Raw genomic sequence first — 24,296 nt, 5'->3', positions numbered from 1 at the left:
GGTAGGTTTCCCTAGGTGCCGGCTGAGCTAGAGGCCAAAATCCACAGGTAGGCACTTTGCTAAAAACACCTCTGTTTTATGTAGAAAAATGTGATGTGCCCACGTTGTGTTTTGGAGCATTTCCTGTCGCGGGTACTATGCCTACCCACACAAGTGAGGTACCATTTTTATCGGGAGACTTGGGGGAACGCTGGGTGGAAGGATATTTGTGGCTCCTCTCAGATTCCAGAACTCTCTGTCATCGAAATGTGGGGAAAAAGTGTTTTTTTTGGCCAAATTTGGAGGTTTGCAAAGGATTCTGGGTAACAGAACCTGGTGAGAGCCCCACAAGTCACCCCGTCTTGGGTTCCCCTAGGTCTCTAATTTTTAAAAATGCACAGGTTTGGTAGGTTTCCCTAGGTGCCGGCTGAGCTAGAGGCCAAAATCCACGGGTAGGCACTTTGCAAAAAACTCCTGTTTTCTGTAGTAAAATGTGATGTGTCCACGTTGTGTTTTGGAGCATTTCCTGTCGCGGGCACTATTCCTACCCACACAAGTGAGGTACAATTTTTATCGGGAGACTTGGGGGAACGCTGGGTGGAAGGAAATTTGTGGCTCCTCTCAGATTCCAGAACTCTCTGGCACCGAAATGTGAGGAAAAAGTGTTTTTTTAGACAAATTTTGAGGTTTGCAATGGACTCTGGGTAACAGAACCTGGTGAGAGCCCCACAAGTCACCCCGTCCTGTGTTCCCCTAAGTCTCTAGTTTTCAAAAATGCACAGGTTTGGTAGGTTTCCCTAGATGCTGGCTGAGCTAGAGCCCAAAATCCACAGGTAGGCACTTTGCAAACAACACCTCTGTTTTCTGTGGAAAAATGTGATGTGTCCACGTTGTGTTTTGGGGCATTTCCTGTCGCGGGCAATAGGCCTACCCACACAAGTGAGGTACCATTTTTATCGGGAGACGTGGGGGAACATAGAATAGCAAAACAAGTGTTATTGCCCCTTATCTTTCTCTACATTTTTTCCTTCCAAATATAAGACAGTGTGTAAAAAAGAAGTCTACTTGAGAAATGCCCTGTAATTCACATGCTAGTATGGGTACCCCAGAATTCAGAGATGTGCAAATAACCACTGCTCCTTAACACCTTATCTTGTGCCCATTTTGGAAATACAAAGGTTTTCTTGATACCTATTTTTGACTCTTTATATTTCAGCAAATGAATTGCTGTATACCCGGTATAGAATGAAAACCCATGGCAAGCCCACCACAACCAAAAGAGTCCAGCGGACGTAACAGTATATTGCTTTCAAAAATCTGACATTGCAGGAAAAAGTTGCAGAGTAAAACGTAGAGAAAAATGGCTGTTTTTTTCAGCTCAATTTCAATATTTTTTTATTTCAGTTGTTATTTTCTGCAGGAAACCCTTGTAGGATCTACACAAATTACCCATTGCTGAATTCAGAATTTTATCTACTTTTTAAAAATGTTTAGGTTTCTGGGAACCAGCATTGGTTTCACACCCATTTCTGTCACTGACTGGAAGGAGGCTGAAAGCACAAAAAATCATAAAAATGGGGTATGTCACAGTAAAATGCTAAAATTGTGTTGAAAAATTGGGTTTTCTGATTCAAGTCTGCCTGTTCCTGAAAGCTGGGACGCTGGTGATTTTAGCACCGCAAACCCTTTGTTGATGCCATTTTTAGGGAAAAAACACAAGCCTTCTTCTGCAGCCCTTTTTTCCCATTTTTTTTTTTTAAATAAAACAACATTTTCACTGTATTTTGGCTAATTTCTTGGCCTCCTTCAGGGGAACCCACAAAGTCTGGGGACCTCTAGAATCCCTAGGATGTTGGAAAAAAAGGTCGAAAATTTGGCGTGGGTAGCTTATGTGGACAAAAAGTTATGAGGGACTAAGCGAGAACTATTCCAAATAGGCAAAACAAGGCCTGGCACAGGAGGGGGAACAGGCCTGGTAGCGAAGGAGTTAAAGAGTTAATCTTATAAAAACTATAACAGGACATCATGAATGAACCGGGTCAACAAGCCCCTACATGGTCATAGCTCCAGAGGCCACCTAAGTAACTTTCTACTATTTCTTTTAAAAACAGCACAACGTGTATAAAGAGGAGGCCTATCTTAAGGATAATGAAGATTATCGGTATTTAATTAATTATCTCCTATGCAAATCTCTTACAGTTCATGAGGCGGCCATCTGTGACTTCATTATTTAATCCTTACACCATTAGCGTAATGGAAACCTGTGCACAAGATAACAGTAGTCTGCTTTACACTACAGCACAAAATATTTTGAGAACCTGTCCAAGGGAAATACAGACACTTCGGCAAAGAGTACTTCACCAAAAAGAGACATAACCCCATCAGCTTAGAAAACGTAGGACGATTTTTTATTATGAAAATAAAACTTACAAATGCAATTGTGTCCTAAGCTAAAAAGAAACCATTTTCAGAGTAATTTTGTCAATTAGACAGGAACCTGGGCACTGATCCCAAGTGGGGAGACCAGAAATTAAACTGTTTCCATAATCAACATCTAAAATACTAAACTACATTTATTTTCAAAAGGTTTGACCCAAATAGTTAGGTATTAAATACAACAATTCACTACAGGACACCACATATTTACAAGGCATTTCAAACTAGGATCATGGAAGAGAGTGTTTCCCAGTCCATCCATTGCTCAGGCTGACTTGCAGGCCAGAATACAGAAGTAGTTGTTGCGGACCTTTAACTCTGTGTCTGAGGAAGACGCCCCCATGATCTTCAAAAGCCTGCAGCAAGAGATTGGGAAAGAAAAGTTGGTATGCTGGGTCTTATCTCCTTGCGTACATCCCTTGTCAGCCAAAGGTTGGACCATTACCATAGGCCTGGTGCAACTTTGTGTACCGCCATGTTACATTTTTACAACGCAAGAGGCAATAACTTAAACTCCACAGTAAAACAGCAATAACTCATGTCCATTAGAATGATGATTGTAATGACACTCTCCCTCTCTGACTCAATTGGTTACTTTTCCACAACTGTTTCTTTATTGAAATATTTAATTCAGTCAGTCATTCACCTCGTTTCTCGACAATATTCGTAATCTTCACCCAGGCTAAAAAGCCACACAACAAAGGTGCACTGGTGCACTGCTGAATTAATTCATTGATAGTGTTCTACACTCAGAACCATATTTACAAGCGGCCTACTTCTGTGGTGTGTCACTTTTTTCGACACACCGATGGTGCAGTCTCATATCTACAAGGCCGCGCAAGGCCACTTTGTGTGGCTTTACATGGCCTTGTAGATGTTGAGTAAGGCAAAGCAGTGCGAATCACTGCATTGCCTTACTCTGTGTCAAAGAGGTGTTCCATGGGTGTTCCGGTGGGTGAGGATTTTGATGTGTTCGCAGATTTACAAGGATTTGTAAACCTTGGAATGCTTCAAAAGCCTACGCCTCCCAGGGGAGATGTAAGGGAGGGGCAATGAAGAGAAATACCTATATTTCTCCTCATTTTTTCCTTTTTCTATGTGTGCTGCATCCTGTAGTGATTGCTTTTCTGCACGCATGTGTCCCTTCCTGCACAAAAACAATCATCCCAGCAACATAGATATTTTTGTTCCATGGTGCAAGGGTGCCTGCATTGGTGCATGGCAGCTCACTGTGCGCCAGCACAGGAGAAAAGGACAGGAATGCACTGCATCTTGTAGATACAGCACATTCATGCCCTTTTCTTTTGATGCAGGGCAAAGCAGCAATGAAGGCTTGCATGGCTGCCCTGCATCAAAAGATTGTAAATATGCCCCTTAGTTTTCCGACTCAGTAGAATATTTTCTTCAGAAGATTCCTCCTAAAAATAACATATTGTGATAGGTTGACAACTCACTATGATACTTCTTTCAAATTAACCTCAATCTATTTAACATTTCTTGTGATAAACATGGTCTGCAATGAAAAACAGCTTATTTCCTCAGTTGTCATTATTGGGATCTATCTTTACTCTTTCGTTATTGCATGTTAACCTTTCACTGATAATCCTTTTCATCCCCAGTGTTTTTTTTGGCTATTTGGGGTAGTTCGGACTTAAGCCTCCAGAAACCTTTTGTCCCAATAAGCTACCTAGGCTAAATTTGCTTCCTTTTTTCCCCACATCCTGTGGATTCTAAAGGTACCTAGGGTTTGTGGATTCTCTTGGACGGGACTGAGAAAATAGCCGAAATATAGTTACATTTTGAGATTTTTAGGAAAAAGTGATCTAGATAAAATGATCTGTTTTTGTCATAGAAAATGGCATCAACGAACGGTTTGCTGTGCTAAAGTCACCATCTTCCCAGCTTTCAGAAACATGCAGAGGTGAATTAAAAAGCCTAATTATTTACCATAGTTTTGGCATTTTTCAAGGAGGTAGCCCATGTTTCCTATTTTTGTTCTTTCAACCTACATTCAGCAAGGGGTCATATGTGCAGATCTCTCCTGGTTTTCACAGGGAAACTAAGGGCCAGATTTAGAGTTTAGTGGATGGGGTTACTCTGTCAGAAGCGTGACGTATATCCCGTCTACTGTATTATGATTCTATTATATACTATGTAAATTGTAATTCAGAGGACGGAATATCTGTCATGTTTGTGACAGCATAAGCCATCTACCAAACTCTAAATCAGACCCTAACTGCTGCAATAAAGAAATATTGAAAACGAGTAGCAAAGAACAGCCATTTTTGACAACATATTTTATCTGTAATTTTTGTTGCAATAGCTGATTTACACAAGCAATGTACCATTAAGTTTGCTAGACCCTTTTGGTTGTGGGGATGTACAGAGTTTGTAGGTTTTCCAAGAACCTGAGGTACCAAGAGCTGAGCTGCATGGTACAATGGTTTTAAATTGTGTACTGAGTATAGAGCAATTCATAAGGTGAAATATATAGAGTGAAAAATAGAGCTAACTTATGTATTTCTGAAATGGGTACAAGACATGGAGTTTAGGACCAGTGCTTATTTGTACATCTCTGAATTTGTGGGTACCCATACGAACATATGATTTAGAGGGTATTTTTCAAAACATCTTCTTTCTAACACACTGGCTCACATTTGGAATGCACAAATGCAGCAAAAACAATGTGTAATAATACATATCCCACTATTCTATTCTCTCACATATCTTCTGATGTAAATTGCGCCTCATTTGTGTGGATATACCTAGTGCTCACTATAGGAAATGGCCCAAAACACAACATGGATGCATCACATTTTTTGCAAATGGGTACCTGTGGATTTTGGGCCCAAGTTCTGCTGTCACCTAGGGAAACCAAGCAAACCTGTACATTTTTTAAACCCATAATTCCAGGGGAATGCGGGATGAGGTGGCTTGCATGGCTCCTACCAGGTTATTTTATCCAGAATCCAATGCAAACCTCATACTTTGATTAAAAAACACATTTTGCTCTCATTTCTATGATGGAAAGTTCTGGAATTTGTGGAAGTCACTAACTTCCTTCCACCTAGTAGTCTGGTAAGTGTTCTGAAAAAAATGTCACCTCACTTGTGTGGGTTGGCCTGGTGCACACAACAGGAAAGGCCCCAAAATACAATGTGGAGACATAAACATTTTCTGTCACAAAAATGATATGGTTTGGCAATGAGGTAGCAGTGTTTTTTGGCAGGTGATTGACGATCACCGAGGGCAAAAGTGAGGGAAGGTTAGATGGTTGGAGTTTTGTGGATTCCTGCTGATTCCAGAAGTTTATGTCATGGATATGAAAGGTAAATGTGTAATTTTAAGCAAAGTGTATGGTTTACAGGGCATTGTGAGTAAGAAAACTGTATTATATCCATGCAAAACATACCATCCTGGACTCCCCTGGATGAATACGTTTTAGAAACATCTGGGTGGGCTAGGTAGGCCGCCGGGAGCAGATTGGAGGAAAACATTTCCTATATGCCCCCACATGGGGCTGAAAGACTGCTCAGGTCTATTTTGGAGGGTGGGGCCAGGCCATATGATGTGTGGGCTGCCCCCTGCCATTGTTGCCTAAGATAAATAAACCCTGGTCTCTAGTGGGCTTTCTGCCCCATGGGGCATAATGGAGGTACTTGTCTCCAATCTGCCCCCAGGGTGGCAGAGTCTTTTTGGGGCTGGGTGGAGATGGGAAGCATTTGACCATTGTTTCAAAATCTTCCCTGGGGGTCTATTGTGTGAATCCCTGCTTGGAGATTGCTCTCTTGCGTTGATCCCCAAGAGGGGATCCACTGGGTACCATTGGGAAGAGGAGATTCTCCCCTTTCCCATGACACCTCCCTGTCTCAATCAGTGCTCGAGGGGCTGAGCTATGCCTCTGGGCACCAATGCAGTGAAAATGAAATGAGCCAATTGGCTCATTTCAGTTTCACCGTCAAAGTAATGACATCAGCACATCATGCGTGCCAATTGTGATTACAATGAAAAACAAAAAAATGCCTCCAGATGCTGGGGAAACTCTTCCCCAGCTCCCTAGGCTGAAATGAAAAAACTGAAGACCCTCTTGTGTTCACACCAGAGGGGTTTCCTGCCTCTGATGTGAGGACAGCCTGGAGTTGTCCTCAGTACACACGAAATGCTGTAAAGGACAGCTTGTAGCTGTCCTCCACATCAATGGGGTGAAGACTGTAAAGAAGTAAAAAGTAAAACAATTGCACTTGGCCTCAGCATCTAGCCTGCAGCCAGACCCTGTGGCCAAGCACCCTAACCACCCAACTCCACTCAGTGCATGGCCTTTGGCAATGCATGGCGGGAGTTGGCCGTAGCCTGTCACACTGGGTGTAAGAATAGGTGTGAGAGGGTGTATCTGGGTGTGAGAGAGGCTGTGAGAGTGTCTGGGTATGAGAGTGGGTGCATCACTGTCTTAGTGGGTCTGTGAGTGGGTGCTTCAGTGTCTGTCTGGGTTTGTGGGTGAGTGATTGAGGGTTTCAGTAGGTCTGTGAGTAGGCTTGTAAGTGTCTGAGTGGGGCTGTGAGTGGGTGCATCAGGGTCTGAGTGGGCCTGTGAGTGACTTTCATAAGGGTCTTAGTGGGTGTGTGAGAGGGAGAAAGAGATTGAAAGAGAGAAATTGAGAGAGAGTAAGAGAGTGAGAGAGATAAATCGTTTTTAGGCTTTGCTGAATGATAGTCTTAAAATGACATATTTCTGGAGAAATTGCAAAGAAAAATGCATTTGTCAATTAAAAAAGTGAGATCACCTTTCATTAAGAACTTTAGACTTTTGAAGTTTAAAAGAAATGAAAATGACCATGGACACACCTGGAATAGATCTCCCAACTTTCAGTGTGATGGTCTGAGACCTTAACCTTTAGTCCATAGGTGACTCCTAACTGTGATGCTTTAAGACATACCTATGACAGTCAACCCATGAATGTGATTGTAAAGAAATGTGAATGTGCAATCACCAGGATGGTTTAACAGTCAAAACACTAGTAGATAAACAAACACTGCCAAGTGATACTAGGATTTGAACCTTCAGCCTACTGAGTAATAGCACAAGATCTTCACCGTTAGGCTATAAGTGACACTGGTGTGTTCTGCATCCAAACATAACTATTACATTCGTACCAAGCATCTTGCTAGTCTGCCTCTGTGAAGTCATTGTATGGAGAGACCATTGCAATGACAATCTCTCTCTCTCTTCCATCCCTTTATGAGATGGGAGAAAGAGAGTGACAGGACCGTGGGGGAAGCCTCAAGGCCCCCGCAGTCCTAGCCAGCTATCCGCGTCCTACGTAAGCTGGCATTGCTCACACAAGAAAGGATCGGCTTCATAAATCAGCTCTCTGCTTGCGGGAGCAATGTATACAGAAGTTTTCCTGTAAGCATATTTGTGTGCAGGGAAACACATGAGAACTTCACTTTCTGCAAGTGAGAGATGATTGACAGCTCTCACTTGCAGAAAGTGAAGTGCTTGCTCTGACATGGCAAGAGGTGTCAAAGCTCCTGCCAAGTGAAAGCAAACAGCTATGTCCCAAGGGCCCGCACCTTGGGACAAAACAGGAGCCGGCCCTGGGAGGTAGCAGTCCCCAGGGCCATCTATTGCTCCATGAGGGGAGTCATGTGGGCCCCCTGCACTCTAATTAATTTGTGCCCCAGGGAGGTGGTGTTCCCCAGGGCTGCGGGGGGTGGGCAGTGCTGCCCGTACTCTATTTGATTTAAGCCCCAGGGAGGTGGTGGTCCGTAGGGCTGTGGGGGGGACATGGCCCCCCCACACTCTATTTGATTTAAGGCCTGGTGAGGTGGTGTTCCCTTGGGTTGCAGGGGGGGGGGCCTGGAAGGAGGTTGTCCCTGGGGTGTGGGGGGTCTGCACGACCTCCCCTAAATTAACTAAAGCATTTCACCCCGGGGAGATGGTGCGGCCCCCCCATGCAACCTAATAATTACCCCAGGTGGTGGCAGTCCCCAGGGCTTCAGCAAGCTCAGGAGGGAGGCCCCATGTGCTCTCCTACTTATTTTTGGCATGCACCCAGGATCTGGTCCTCCTAGGGTCTTCAGTAAAAGAAAAGGGCAGGAAACCACCCTTTTTTTGTCAAATGCTGGAAAAATCAGCAGCTTTCGATGGCTTTTTAGCCTTGGTGCGGTCCCTACCCTTGCCCTTTTTCTTTTTTTTAACTTATTTTCTAGCACTCCATTGTCCCAAGATGACTGCTAACACTTCCTGCTTGAAGTATTTTGGCATTCAATCAGATATCCGCAAGGGGACAGTTGGATCCACGGAGGATCTGCGTCCCTATATATCTGTATTTTTTAAACTCTAATTTCTCCAAAACTACTGAATAGATTCACACCAAATCACAACCAGCGTGCTTTCAGGCCTAAGATCTAGCTTTATGCTAAATTTAATGTATTTCTGCTCAGTGGTTTGGGCCGAAGTTATGTTTTAGGACCCATCCTTTTTCTCGGCCAACACTTGACAGATCACCCCGAAACTTTCTAGTCAGCACTGAACTGACCAAAGTATAAGTTTTGAAAATTCAGGGAAGATTCATAAAATGGCATCAAAGTTATTGGTAAAACAAAAAACACCCTGTCTATGGTAAAAATGGTCCTAACTATAACTACATAGTGGCAACCACCACTAGGTAATATATATATATATATATATATATATATAAATATATATATATATATATACAAAAAAGAGGAGAGAACTCTGGTTAGTTCCCAAGTTCCCAAGTTTAGGCGGAGAGCAGCTCCAGTAAGGAGCACACTGCAACACCAGCAACACTTTGCTCACCTCAAATGTCTGTTTATCTAGGAAAGTTTTTAAGCAAAGGATCAGCACAGTGCTATCCATGCTGAGCTAGATAATGACAAAGTCTTTAAACATAGGTCTGACACAGTGTCAACCTTTCTGAGCTGTAAAATGATAAAAGCCATTTACCACTGGACAAAGCTAAACCTCTCTGAAGAGATTTAATGAGAGCGAAACCCATGTCAGGAGTTGCTTTTACTCATGGCCGGTTAGCTTGAATGGTATTTTACTGGTCCAAAGCTGTAATATTGTGCCTGGAGTGGTAAATGGCTTTTTTCTCATTTTACAGCTCAGCGAGGTTGACACTGTGTTAATCCTATGCTTAAAGACTTTGCTGTGTAAATGGCAAAAGACTTTGCCCCTATCTAGCTCGGCGTGGATAGCACTGTGCTGATCCTATGCTTAAAAACTTTGCTAGATAAACAGACATTCGAGGTGAGCAAATCTAGAGTGTTGCTGTTGCAGGGTGCCCATTACAGGAGCTGCTCTCCACCTAAACTTGGGAACTACCCAGAGAACTCTCTTCTTTTTTGCATAATTTATGCGTCACTCTAACCCTGAAAGGGAGAGAGGGAGAGAGAGAGAGAGAGAGCGAGAGAGAGAGAATTAATGAATGAATGAATGAATGAATGAATTCCATTGTAAAACCACTTTTTGGTTTTGCAGATACCTTAGGTGCTGTTTGACGATAAGGTGAAAATGAGTAGTAATTATTTTATTGATGCTTTCTGAGATCTTCGGATCCACCTGCCAGGCTCAGCACGGGCCCCAGTGTATAGAAGTAATATGTTGCATGAAAAAAAATCACATAAATATTTTCGCACGACCCTGGAAAAAGCAAATACTCTTACAGAAGGCAAGAAAAAGTAAAAAGTGAAATGTAAATAGGAAGTGCACTGCTGCTACCATAATACATAAGTGTATGTTTTTGTCAGGGTGGGGCAAAAAGAAGGGGTCAGAACAATTCCAGAAGGGGCACCAGCCCCACCTGCCATCCTCTCCCTTCTAGTGGCAACTCCTGTCAAGGGCGCATCTGAGAGGGCACTAGGACTGTCTTTAAACCGTGGCTTCAGATTACTCCCTGCAACCATGCAAACACGAAACATGCAGTCTAGTGTTGGGTTTATGTTTAAAGAAAGAGGTACAGATTGAAAATAAGTACAGCTATGATTGCAAAGATGCATCTTCTGTGTTCGCACGATGTCCTGTGGCACATGCTCAGAAAGCCTTTTCGTTGTGTACTGTATCATAATATTTACCTTTCTTGAAGCCTTTTCATGAATTCCTTTGCAAACTCTGGATCGTCCACAAACAGACTTTGGAACATGAAGAGTGACTCCAGGAATCTCATCAGTGCTGCAACTGACATCGAACTCTCCGACACAATGTTGGTAATTCTGCAGAAAATGGAGGTATTACAGGCTGTAAAACTATGCCTTTCTTCAGGGACTCACGCTCTCACCTTTCATTGGAAGACCTGTTGTTGCCACTTTAGACCTTCACATGAAAACCTAATGACTAGTATGAGGCAAAGATCCACGGTGCAAAAATGCAGAGAATCTAGTTTGCTTCATTTCTGCAATTCGAGTTGAAAGGAATGGGAGAAAATATGTCGATGATAGACCAATAATAGTAAACAAAATATTTGCAGCCATAAATAATAAACATTTTGCTCCGTATTTAATTGCTTCAGACTTATCCCCATCTTTTACACCTAAAAAAGCACATTGGAGCAGTTTATGATTGCTCAGTTCCATGCCTCCTAACAAGCGCCTTGTGTAGCAAGATCAGTTAATCAAAGCTTGATAGATAGCGCTAAGTTTAGAACAAAACGTGTTTTCTCCATAATTACTTAAGCAACAAATAGGGTGCACATGGTATTTTTCCCATTTTGGTACTGCTATACATATTAAACATTTATACCTCCGAGGTAATTCTTTGCAAAACAAATACACATGTTCTATTGTTGTACATTAGAGTGATAAAAATGTTTATTCTAGCAAACTTTAAAATTAAATTTATAAACAAGATAGGATTTATTAGCAGTTAGAATGTCAAACCTCTTTGATTTATTAAATTCCTAGCGCTTTTTCATCAGTGCCATTAAATTTTCGGTTCTAAATTTGAGAGTGCCCTGCATGTCGGGACATGAAAGGACATTTAAGCGTCTATAATTGATTGATTTACATAATTTTTATAACAGCAGATGTCGGTTATATATTCATTACATCATTATGTGCAGCAGAAAGCATGCATATACAGCAGAGACATGTTTATGTGTTTTTTCGAAACATATCACCATAATAAACGTCTCCATGGCAAACATTTGTGCCATCAACAACAATGCCCATGAGAACACCTTAAATGCTGTTCTTGTTACACATTGTGTCACAATTGATATAGTAACAGTGTAAAATATTTTTGTCTTCTCACAAACAGTATGCATGCTAATGAAGTGATACATCTGCAATGTGTCATAGCAGAATCATCGCTTCATTTCAATATGGTTGACTGATAACAATACTTGTAGTCCATCAACCAAGAAAGTAAAGGGGTCATTTGATAAGCATTTGCATGAGCACTCGTATGACACACTGTGATAAAACGCAATTAGTCAATGTACTTACCATTAGGCGTGGGCGGAGTTCGTGGAGTTCCGCATAGCCCAGCGAAGTGACCCAAAAACTCTGCCATGCTATGCGGAGTTGCACAAGTGCTGGAGTGCATTAGGTCACACCGTTTACACAGATGTTTAGCACCAGGTGTTTGTTCTGCGCTGAAAAATCAGCGTGAACCGCACCCTGCGCAGCGCAAGAGGGCGCTGCTTCTTTTGTGCCTTTCAAGTAGATTTTCTACTCGACCGGAAACTTCCTCAAGGCATATAGAAGATTTCACAAAACGGGTGGTAGTGACCATCCGCGACAGCCTGCATTGAGAAATCTCACTGAGAGCTAGTGATTTTCCTCACTTGCCCTCACCAACTTAATGTTGGCGAACAAGGAAAACTATGTGGAATTTTTTGGAACTCTGCACACTACACGGACTGGGAAAAACTCTGCAAACTCCGCAAGCAGAGCAGAGTTCACTGCCCACCCTTACTTACCATTATCAAAGTCAACGGCGAAAGTGCTTCTGCCAGTGAAATTGTAGTGCTCAGCAAGTTAAAATATAATGACCAACTCAGCATTATTTTGTTTTGCAGAAACAAAACTCCAAGGTAGAAGTTTCTTTCTGGAAAGCAAAAAACAATGATCCCTGACACATTTGGAGTTTTGCAAATTGGCATTTTTGTTTTATCCATTGACGTGCCTTTACCAGTAGTCAAGAACAGAAAAAACAGCATCAAAATGTCCACCCTCAAAAAGGATAAATAGGGCTCTAAATAGGAACAAGAAAATGGTTTCTGACACCTGAGACAAATGAGGCTCGCCATTCATTACCACGTGACTTCCCTGACTCTAATTGATGCGGAAGAGCCACCAGCAAAGAAGATGGGAAAGGTACACATTTTGCCAGATTCACAATTTCTCTCTCTATGTAAATAACCCCAAATATTGAAAATGCTGCACGTGTGTAATAGAAAAAATAGTACCAATCAAAAACATGTGTACCAACTGAAATATGTGTTTATTGTAGTTGGGTGGGTAATCTCAATTAAGTAACACAATTGTATTTGCTCCCAAATTAGGATTGCAACTGATGTGGTAATATTTCAGGATTGGTTTAGCAGAAATGTTAAAACCTGAAACAATTGTGTGTGGGGAGGGGGGTGGGGCGGAAATCATATAACAGAAACTCCTCACCTTAGTAAAAATGTAACACTTGTGCTTTATTTCTAATTATGAAGTGCAGAACTTTGGATGGAAGGTAATATTAGAATTACCACACAAAATAATTGTGTAAAATAACAGTAACAGCAGTGGAGCTCTATAACTCCCTAATTTGCATTCGCGAGCAGTAGAGCAGGAGCTTCCACTCAAATTGACTCCTGTATTTATGACAGGTGTCACTTCTAATAAATAAGTGTGCAGTCCACTTCATATATGTTTATTAAGGACCAATCTCTAGAGTATAATTATTAAAATTAATACATTGATAGCAAAATTTAAAAAATGGTAAGAATGGAACAGGAGGTAAGACCATGTCTACAATTTAAATGGAAGCATTTCTCCTTTTTGATATTATTCATTAAAATCAGACCTCACCAGTTAATTGGTCTTCTAACAACTCTAAGAAATAAATGTCTAGCTGTTTCCTAGCTGACGTTAGCCTTTCTAAATTTAGCATTTAATCCCAGCATGTTCCAATGGACTAGCCAGCCTTACTACAGTGAAAATAATTTTGGGGGCTTTTTCACTGTAAAGATGTGTAAAATTAAATTTCTATATGGTCTGCTTTTAAATACCATGCACCCTGCCTTATGAGCACTAAGCCTACTTAGATGTGGCATTAATATTTAAAAGGAAGGTTTGTATTTGCTAAAAACTGCTTCAGACAGGGTACTATGGTAGGCCTGAAGCAATGTTTTGCACTGTCACTGTGCTGGGTGGTACAATTGATGCTACAGTCCATTAGCAGCATGTTGAAAGGAAGAGCACATGCATCTTACATGCACCTTACCATGGGGTGCCAGGGGTACAGTGTGCATAGTTTTACAACCAGAAAAAAGTATAGGGTACACCATGAACAATTGGTCATTCAATGCAAATAGTCCATTTGTGGTGCAGAATTGCTGAATATCCATTTCAAACTTTTTGAATTCTACCAATACCAGCACCACATGAGACAGACACCAATCTTTAAGTAATCTGAGTTTCTAATGTATAACTTTTGATTAACCTTTAAATGATTATTAATTATGAAAATATCATCTCTTGACTCATTAAAATACTTTGTTTTTAAAACTTTTCTTACCTTATTTTATCTGCATAAGGCACAACATCAAATATATCCTTATATTCATATTGAAATTTTTTTATTGTTTCACTTCCTTGTTCGTATATTAGGATGTCCAGGGTCTGCAAAGATACATAAGAAATAGTGACAAGACTGAACAACAATTTTACCACTCCACATACCTCAACTATGTTGTGTATGACAAACAGCAATAATTGCGAAATAAATTCCATTTCACTAACCTGCCAAGATCTCCCCAATGCCTATTAAATCTTCAGGCTATGTACGGTCTAAATATTATGTTTAACCTAAACACATTTGTCTCTGCTGGGCCCACTGGTGTAGTTTTGAGGGAGTGTTTGGTGTGCTACAACCCCTAAAGATGTATTCTGAAATAAATAGTTGAGTACAAGCACTTTCAGCCCGGTATGATGAGGCCTGTGTATAGGAAAGTACCCTCTTTCTGGCGTGTTACAAACAATTTCTGCCTGATTTCAGTGTGCTTGACAGTGTCAATGGGATCCTGCTAACCAGGACGCCAGTGCTTATGCTCTCTCTCCTCTAAATGTTGTCACTGCATACTGGCAACCCAGTATTTCATCCCAAATTGGCATAGTGGTCACACCTCATAAGTGCCTAGTATATGGTACCTAGGTACCCAGGGCATTGGGGTTCCAGGGGATCCCTATGGGCTGCAGCATATCTTTTTCCACCCAAAGGGAGCCCATACAAAGGCTTCTACAGGACTGCCATTGCAGCTTGTCTGAAATGGTGTATGCACCATTTCACAGCCATTTACACTGCTCCAGGTCACTTATAAGTCACCCATATACCAGGCCTTCCACACCTGAAGGCTGGGTGCAGAGTACATTTGTGTGAGGGCACCCCTGCACTAGCAGAGGTGCCCCACGTCAACCAGGACCATTTTCCCAGACTTCATGAGTGCGAGGATTCCATTTTACGTGTGCACTACACATCGGTCACTACCTATGTACAGCTTCACAATGGTAACTCTGAATATGACCATGTTTGGTATCAAACATGTTGGAACCATACCCCAAGGCTTTTGCAAGCATTGGGTGTATGATTTCATGCACTTTGGGGGCTCCTTAGAGGACCCCAGTACTGCCATTAACAGCCTTCTGAGGTTTTACAGGCAGCCCCAACTGCTGCCACCTCACAGACAGGTTTCTGCCCTCCTGTTGCTTGAGCAGCTCAAGCCCAGGAAGGCAGAAAAAAGGATTTGTGTCACCAAAATTAAGTTACTTTATTTTTGTAACACTGAGTATTTTCTTTCATGTGTGTGAGTACTTTGTGACTATAGTGGTATTGCATGAGCTTTGCATGTCCCCTAGTTAGGCCTTGGCTGCTCATCCACACTATCCCCAGAAATTCTGGCTTCTAGACACTGACTACATTTCACTAATAAGGGATGACTGGACCTGGTATAATGTATAAGTACCTTAGGTATCAACTACAAATCAGGCCAGCCTCCTACACTGTGTCAGACTTCACCTGGGATTTTCTCTCTTTCTCTTTCTCTCTCTGTCTCTGTCTCTGTCTCTGTCTCTCTCTCTCTCTCTCTCTCTCTCTCTCTCTCTCTCACAGACATGCACACACACACACAATGCTGGTTAGTTTGAAAAATATTGTGTTTTAAGTACTCCTAACTATACACACTGCCCCTTAAGCCCCCTTCCATGCCTTGCTTCTCATCTAATGAAGTTTCATAGGATATGCCAGTGTGATTGTTGCAAAATCTGAAGTTCATTCCACCCCCAATCTTGCTGACCAAGCTACACCCTGGCTAGGCCCAACTAAACTATACATTTATGAAGACTCATAATAATTTTTTCAGACTTGCAGTTCTAGCTTCAATACCCAGTAGAGAAATCTTCTTTAACCAGATGTCTTAATGTGTGTGTTGGACCTGGCCCTTGTGGCAGGTTCTCCCCCTGACTTTTTGCCTATGACAAGTGCTTTAGTGTAATAACGTGTTTCCTGACTACTGCTTATGTTGCAGAATTCTGAGTAACCTGTGTGTTATACGTGACTACTTTTAGTTTGCAGAGTTACTAATGTGTACCGTTCTGACAACTGCTAGGGTGCAGGATACTACTGATATGTGATGTTTGATCTAATAATTGCGTTGTGTACAATATAGTATATTTTCATATAACTTGGTGTTGTGTTTCCTTTGTGGTGGGGATAGTGCGTCACATGTGTTGCGTGTGTTGTGCGCTTTACACATTGCCTCTGGGTTAGGCCTGACTGCTTGTGCCAAGCTACCAAGGGGTAAGCATGGGTTATCTTGGACATGTAACTCCCTTGCCCTGATTAGAGTGGGTGGGTTCTGCATGGCTTAGGTGCATACCCTAGCCAACCAGAAACCCCATTTCTAACAGTGTGAATGTGTTGACTGATTCAAAATGAGTACTTTAGGTAACCCATAATAATTGTAGGGTTCAAGCAAAGTGAGGAATGTGACTATCATTTTTCCAACTCTTATGGTAGAGTCCTGTCAGAGAGGAGCTGATCTAAGGCCACAAGCCTATTTCACTAACCAACAAATGTATTTATGCAGCTGGGTGACTTAAATCAGAGGATCAACATCAAACATCCTATTGCTATTCTGGGATCCTAAGGATATTTCCTTTTTAAAAGTGTGTCTTAATGAGAGTTTTGAGGGACATCAAACATTTCTTTTGGCTTAGGGGCTCATAAGGCCTATCACACATCCACTGCTTCTTTAAACCACTCACTTAGAAGTTTTTTTGAGAGGCCACATATTACTTATTTACCCAATATGACAAATTGTCTGTAGAGTTAGGTACAAGTCTCTGTATACATCAATCTCTTACCTGTGTGAAAGTTTACAGTTGGGGCATACTATTTATATTGTTCTGCATGCATAATTTTCACTCATTTTACACCTCAATTTTCACACCTGTATCTCAAACAATACTCTGGGCCTGATGTATCAAAAAACCTAATTGCATTTCTTAAATAGCGAATTTTAAGAAACTGCTACTTAAGAAAGGCAAAATGGTGTTATGAATTTTGCGATTCGGTAATAGCGATTTCTTAAAATAAAATTCCCAAATGCTATTACCGAATCGCAAATAGAGACTCCGACCCCATTCGTACCTATGGGCCTGTAGGCCCATAGTTGTGAATGTTTTTGCATTTCCCAAATTGCGAATTCCAGTTAGGAATTCGCAAATTAGGAAATGCAAATCCCAGGGTGCTGGGGGCCTAAGGACCCCTCTGCTGCATCCCAAAAATAGTTTAAAGGACATTTCAGCTGTTTTTATGAACGTTTAAGAATACATCCATATTGTTTAGAATCATGCAGACTAGAATTATTAGAAAATAAATAATACAATTCTGAATTCTTCTAAACAGGCGGCCTAAAATAACGCCTTGCCCATGGCCCCAAAATGCTGAAAATGACACTGAACTCACCTAGAAACTCTGCCATCTGTAGGACCTCTAGGCGTTGCACCTTTGTGCAGCCCAGATGTGCACAAGCCTGCTACCAGAGGACAGCACCCTTGGGAAATATGATTGCCTATAAACATAAATTGACTCCGTTTTTTTCACTTTCCAGGAGCTGCTCAGTTTTATGTCATGTGTTCATAGAAAGCCTCCCTTTCGACATTCCGGAAACTTCTCATTTTTTATGCCTATAAACATAGAAACAATTTTTTTTTACATTCCAGGATCTGCTCCTTTTCATGCTACGGTGAGGGGGCTTTGCAAACCGTTTAAACATGTTACAGTAAAACAAACTGGTGAGCTTTTATTTTGCAACGCAGTACTTCAGCTAATTTAGGGGATATGGGCGGGGTGTAGATTCAAGGAGGGAGACGGGGTTGGGGTGTTACACCTCCCTAAAAATGTACTCTGGGGTAAATAGCTGGGTAGAGGTGCTCTCAGTCGGTATAGTGAGGTGTTGCCATGCCAGCGTGATTGTTGGGAAATCTGAAGCTTACGCCCCACTAATCTTACTAACCAAGTTACACCCCTGGATATGGCTGGGCCGCATCTCTGAAAATGCAGAAAATTTAACAAAGTTGAGCATCGGGAGGCAGAGTTGCATTTGAGGAGATCAATAAAATTGTCTTTATTTGAATTTTCTTATATTTATTTTGATGCAATGCTCCTTGAACCTCCTAGTTGTGAACCTCCCTTAGCTATATAATCAACATTGGCATTCAGTTGATTTAAATTTTCCTTACAGACATCTACATATGGATATCTTACAGTTGTTGCTACATTGTGCTGTAGGTGTAGTGTCCTGCTAGACACATTCTAGTGTTTCACCAGCCACTCGGCCGAGGGCTGGACTTAAACTCACACCCCACACCCACCCAACACAGGCGTCACCAGTCAGGTGACCCTGCCAATAAAAAGGGCTGGGCGCACGTGCCCATGGCCGTTCTAATGACCATGCTACTGTGTCTGCGTCAGTGATTTGGTAGCATGAAGGCCTAGGACCCCCAACATTACAATGCAATGAGTGGGTTCACCCCACGCCTGAACTGGCTGCAGTCCCGTCTCTCCTCGTGGGAGAGTGCCTTTTGTAGGAGCTCATGTCGCGCCTGCAGCCCCAGCCCCGCCGGCCCATGACCTGGTAAGGGCTATCCTGCAGCCCCTCTATGCTAAAGTGGCCGCACCTAGCCGACTGCACCCCCCTGGCAACAGCGCGCCAACAAGTAATATTGGACCACAGAGCGTCCCACAGGACTACCAATATGGCTGCGGTTGCCATAACAGAAGAAAGCGCTACGGTGCTGCCTCGCACCGAACGAGGCATGATGCGTGAAGTGCCCAGGGCCGCCCCCCCCCCCACCACGGAAGAAAACCAAACACGGCCTGCAGTGTCAAAGAAGGGCTGCCATGGCCGTGAGTGGTGCTGCTGCGCACCAAAGAAGAGTCGAGTTAGAATGCCTGGGGCCGACCCCCCGTGTCAGCTTGAAGGAAGGCTGTAGTGGCCGCGCATGAGAAGGGAAAATGGTGCTGTCGCACACACCGTGAAATGTTGGACAGAACATGAAACAACGCCCCCACCTTCAGGAAGGCAACACGGCCCGCAGCGTCAGGTATGCTGCTGCGGCCGTGCAAAGAAAATGGTGCTGCTGTGCGCAGAGGTGCTGGCCTGCACCAAACTAAAGGACGCATGCCCAGGACTGCCCCCCAAAAAATGCCAGGAAAGCCAAGACATGGGCCGCAGCATGAGGGAAGATTGCTGCGGCCGCGTATGAGGAGGAAAGTGCGAGTGGTGCAGACACGCACCAAAGTAACGTGAAATGCCCAAGGCCGCCCCCCCCTCTCAGAAATACCATGAGGACTGGCCTGCAGCGTGACAATAGGCTGCTGGGCCCCAAGGACGCTATAGTGATAGTGCTGTCATGCACCGCCAAAAGAAAAAAAAAAACAATCAATGGCGGGGCCTGGCGGCCCTGTAGCCGCACAAGGAAAAGGTGTGCTGCCGTGGGGAGATGTGCTAACATGCACCAAAGAAGAATCAATGTGCCCGGAACCGCTCCCCCCCACCACCTCACTGACCATCATGCCGTTTGCCTGCCTCTTCATCACTTGGCTGTGCAAGAAAATATTACAAGAGGATAGAAGAAAAAAAATGAATGAAGAAAAGAAGAGAGAAAAGGAATAAAGAATAAAATAGAACTTACCTGCAGCTCCTGCAGCAACTGTAGCCCCCTCCAGCCTGATGAACTCCTCCCGGCAGCATGGCTCCTCTCGGGTGTCTGACTTCAACAAACGAGGCCCGGTAGGAGGAAAGACTGTCTTCCAGCTGGAAAGAAGTGCAACAGTGGCATCTAGTGGCCAAAGTAGACACTGCACCCTTGTTTCTGGTTTTAACAGGGAAACAAGCTGTGTTGGAGGCAAGTCTACAGCAACCCCCCAGAGAGTGACTTTGCCAGTCCAACAGCGCACCCGCAGACGAAAACGGTGCAGAAGACGGAAACGGCACAGAAGATGGAAATGATGCGTACGACGCTGCACAGCAAAGGAGAAGACTGCAGCTGCCCCAGCCAAGCTTCAACAGTGAGAAATGGATGTTAGTGCCACGCAAGTCACTAGGAGAGCGCGCATGGTCTGCGCAGCCTCTGGCGACCATCCGCCGCCACCACCGAAAAAACGCCACATGCCTCAGCAGTGATGGACATCACCGCAAGATGAGAGAGGAACATGCCAGGCATCAACAAAAGATGCCCAGAAGTGAAAAAGCACTAGCAGATAGCTGCACCAGAGACCGTGAGAACACGGGCAGAAGCCTGAGAAGATGGAGAGAGCATAATGCAACACACAGGACAAGAGGCCGTGCCAGCTGGCCACACAGCAACAGAAGATGGCCAACGTTGGCCCATCACTGAGCAGGTCAGCAGAACTGACCAACCCTGCCAAGCAGATGGAGGCAGCAGTGAGTGCCGCAACAGTGTAGCCTCGAGGCTCAAGAGTTGCGCCCTTGAGTAAAGAGATGGAGGAAGAGAACAGTGACCCTCCTGCCAAGCAGCGGTCCACCAAGAGGATCCAGGAACGGACCAGACCTGCAAGAGATCAGAACGGTGAGAGGATCAAGTCCTACCCACAGGACTCAGCCTGCGAAAGGCTGCAACCGAGAAAGATGCTCCGGCAGAGGTGCAGCGGAAGGTTGATGTGACGCAACATGCGACCTGTGTCACGACGCCACACCAAGGAGGAAAGAGAGAAGAGACACAACAAGAAAGGACGAGAAGAAGAGAGGAGTGTGACAGACCTGTCACACCACAGATCAATTCCATCACAGTTGCGCAAGCGGAAGGAAGAAGAGCGACACAACTGAGGACTCGTTCAAGCAGATGAGAAGGTATCCATCAGCACAAGACAGCCACCGGGGTGAGCAGACGTCACTGAAGACAGCTAAGCGGGTGGACCTCCAAGCTTCTCAGTGCAACCGTCCTGCCACTTTTCACCGGCTGCTAGGCTGCAATGGCATCCCTGTCGCCAACTGCACAGGCCTCTCAAGACCCGCCAGTGGCCACGACATCCATCAAGTGATCCCTCCGCTGACGAAGACCCTGACACCTGTTTGATCTGCAGAAGGATGAAAAACAGATCATCATCATGATGAGGTGCATCGCCCAACCACCGAAGGAGCACAGCACCACGCAAATGGAGCTAGAGTCAGCAACAAGAAGCAACGCTGATAAGGCATATCTGGCAACGTGGAAACTAACCACCTGAACACTTGCCATGAGCCCCGTGAACCAGACACCTGCTGGTGAGAGCAGACCAGACCATTTGGACCATCCACCCTTGGGGTTGCACAAGACTTGGACGTGGCCCTGTTTGGAGTTCAGAGTGACTCCTTTGGCACGGCCTACGTTGGCCCGCACAGCCCACGCAGTCCCGTGTCATTCCAGGGGCGAATTCCGTTGAGAGAGGAATCTCGCTGTGAGAGAATGCGCCTGAGACTGCTCCAAGATAGGCATGGGGAAGCACGGAGGTCTCATACAGAAAATGGTTACCCAAAAACTTTGCACTATAGCCAGAGCACTGGAATCCTCATGGCTCGAGCAAGCTAACCCTGCATCAACCACCCTTGTGGCTCCATGCGAGATTAGGATGTGGTCCTGTATGCGGTTCCTCTGCGATGCCTTTGCTGGGCCTGCGATAGGCCAGCGCAGTCTACACAGTCCTGTGGCAGCCCGCCAAGGGCCTCGAGGAGACTCCTGTTCGATGGAGGTCTGGCACAAGAGGGAAGCCTGCTGCTGCTCTGCTGCTGGACTCCCAGGTGCACCAGGCAGTCATGTCAACTGCAGACTTAGGAGGTGTACAATCTCCAGAGCTGGAATGCCGTCCAGAACTGTGTACAGTGGACTCCCCACTGCTTCAGATGCACCCGCATTAGATGTTGTACATAGACTTTGACAACATGAGCCCAGGCAGCACCGGACCGACAATACCCAGCGAACTATGAGGTCATGGATAAGCAACTGAAATATCCGGATGTCATCTGCACTGCTGTTCGTGTCCAGCGCAGTCTGGTTGAACAACAGAGGCGTGCTGTGATGCTGAGTGCCGAGCTGCACCTGATCCATGCTGCAGGTGAGCCGGACCGCATGAAGAGACTCTGTATATATGTTTTGTGTCTTTGTTTCTCTCCCACAGGTTAAACTTTGTTGTTTCGTTCCTCAATAAAGTTTGGGAGGGATGTAGTGTCCTGCTGGACACATTCTAATGTTTCACCAGCCACTTGGCTGAGGGCTGGACTTATACTCACACCCCACACTCAAACAACACAGGTGTCATCAGTCAGGTGACCCTGCCAATAAAAAAAACTGGGTGCACGTGCCCATGGCCAGTTCTAACGACCATGCTACTGTGTTTAAATCAGTGATTTGGTAGCATGAGGGCCTAGGGCCCCCAACACTACAGTAGGATGCACCCATGAAATCTTTTCTAGTATTTATAGCTTTCTGTTCACCGCTGTCAGCAGCTACAGCAGTCTTTTTTGGAGTTTTCTGTTTTGTGACACATGTTCATGCAACAAAGGAAGGAAATTTCATTTTAACTTGTGTCATCCTGATTACCAAATCCCCTTTTCTGGTCAAGGCTTTAGCAGCAGCCCAAACTTTCTACTGTTGTCTCTTCGCTGTGTATGTTGCGAACATGTGTCAACATAAGGTCTTGCCAGCCAGGTATTTCCTCCTAGCGAGACTTAAAAATACAGATAACAAGTAAAATAGGGTAACACTTGAGTAGGATGGTGGGAGTCCACAGTGGAAAGAGCAGGCCTTAGAAAATGTGATACACACTAGTCCCAAAAGAGCTGCCTCAACTAGATTGCACTTTCAGTTAATTGCCATGCATGATATGACTTTTATTGATAGAATTGTACAATTTATGAACCCAATATTATTTATATTCCTATCATCAATATTATCAATTACTACCTGGAATGCAAAATTATAGGATTCTATTTGTTTTAAAACAAGATTGTAAGTCTTAACTAATGTATCTAAGACTCAAGAACAGCTATGAAGTAATTTAATTTTGTCCATCGCTGATGTGATGGCTGACAGTGATTCTGTTATTGTCTTCGTATGACAATGGATGATGGCATTCATTGTGGGAACCTCTATTTACTTTCCATGATAATCAGAGCTATTCATTATGTTATAAATATCCTGACATGAAATCTGTGTTTGACCCTGTAAACATCCAAGTGATGTCTAACAAAGATGCTCTAACATGCTAAATGAGGACTGCGAAGAACAGATTGTGCTGGATATCATACACAAATGGGTGAAACCAGAACCGTCGAGTCTCAGGTGCAAGGGATTTGGCATGGGTCACATAACAGTGTGGACCCTGAGCCTCTTGTCAGGGCCACTATCGAGTTGACCAAAGAGACCCGACCACTGCACGTCCAGCAGAAGTGGATTTCCTCATAAGTTTTGGTGAGCACTTATCCTGTTCAGCTACATTGTATTCTTTTGTGTTTTTGAGCACTGTTTCACAGAAAGTGAGTAAGGGTTAGGGTGTGATGAATGCCTCTACACCTTGGCTAACGGTAATTGTTAGGCAGAAACATGTAGACCAAATATAAGAACATTACTTAAATATAAGAACATCACTAGGGTTGGATGAAGTTTCCTCCCTGTGTGCTCACATAAAACTCTCTGCCTACATTTAAGAATATAGCTTAACGTCTGTGGGGTAGAAAGTTTTAACTCACTTGACTGATCATTTTATTCATTTCTATACATTCTGCATTACCTACCCATACTATTATCTCACATAGGGTCTTATTAAAACATTCAAAGATCTCCTTCTAATTTATTTAGGAGTTGTAGCCCACACCATGGCGTGAGAGGTAACCCTATGTTGAAGCATGCCACCTTTGGTAGATGAAGGCTTTCATCCTATTACAGGAATATCTCTGGACATCTTAGTGTACATATTCATTAGACCCCAGTATTTGATTATAGTTTTAAGAACACAGCTCACCTTTGTCACTTCAAAATCAGGAAAAACATAGTTTACAGGAAATGCACATTTTATACAGTTTCATGCATGCAAGCCACTTCAATCTCATGACTGGCTGAAATACATGAGTCTAGGTTTTGAGGCTT

At 43.7% G+C, this 24,296-nt stretch overlaps 1 protein-coding gene across 2 annotated transcripts in view; it reads right to left on the bottom strand.

Moving 5' to 3' along the window:
* Positions 1-2,395: 2,395 nt before the first annotated feature.
* LOC138247428 (putative methyltransferase DDB_G0268948) overlaps positions 2,396-24,296 on the bottom strand; it is a 44,677-nt gene continuing 22,776 nt past the window's right edge. For both annotated transcript variants that reach the window (XM_069202059.1, XM_069202060.1), the window contains exons 5-7: positions 14,170-14,273; positions 10,515-10,652; positions 2,396-2,771 (exon numbers count right to left, since the gene is read on the bottom strand). In XM_069202059.1, coding sequence (XP_069058160.1) covers positions 2,681-2,771; positions 10,515-10,652; positions 14,170-14,273 — 333 coding nt within the window. In that variant the 3' untranslated portion in view covers positions 2,396-2,680. The remainder of the gene's footprint in view (positions 2,772-10,514; positions 10,653-14,169; positions 14,274-24,296) is intronic.

Source organism: Pleurodeles waltl, chromosome 7 (genome assembly GCF_031143425.1).
Source record: "Pleurodeles waltl isolate 20211129_DDA chromosome 7, aPleWal1.hap1.20221129, whole genome shotgun sequence".
Lineage (NCBI taxonomy): Eukaryota > Metazoa > Chordata > Amphibia > Caudata > Salamandridae > Pleurodeles > Pleurodeles waltl.
This window is presented reverse-complemented; position numbering and strand designations above follow the sequence as displayed.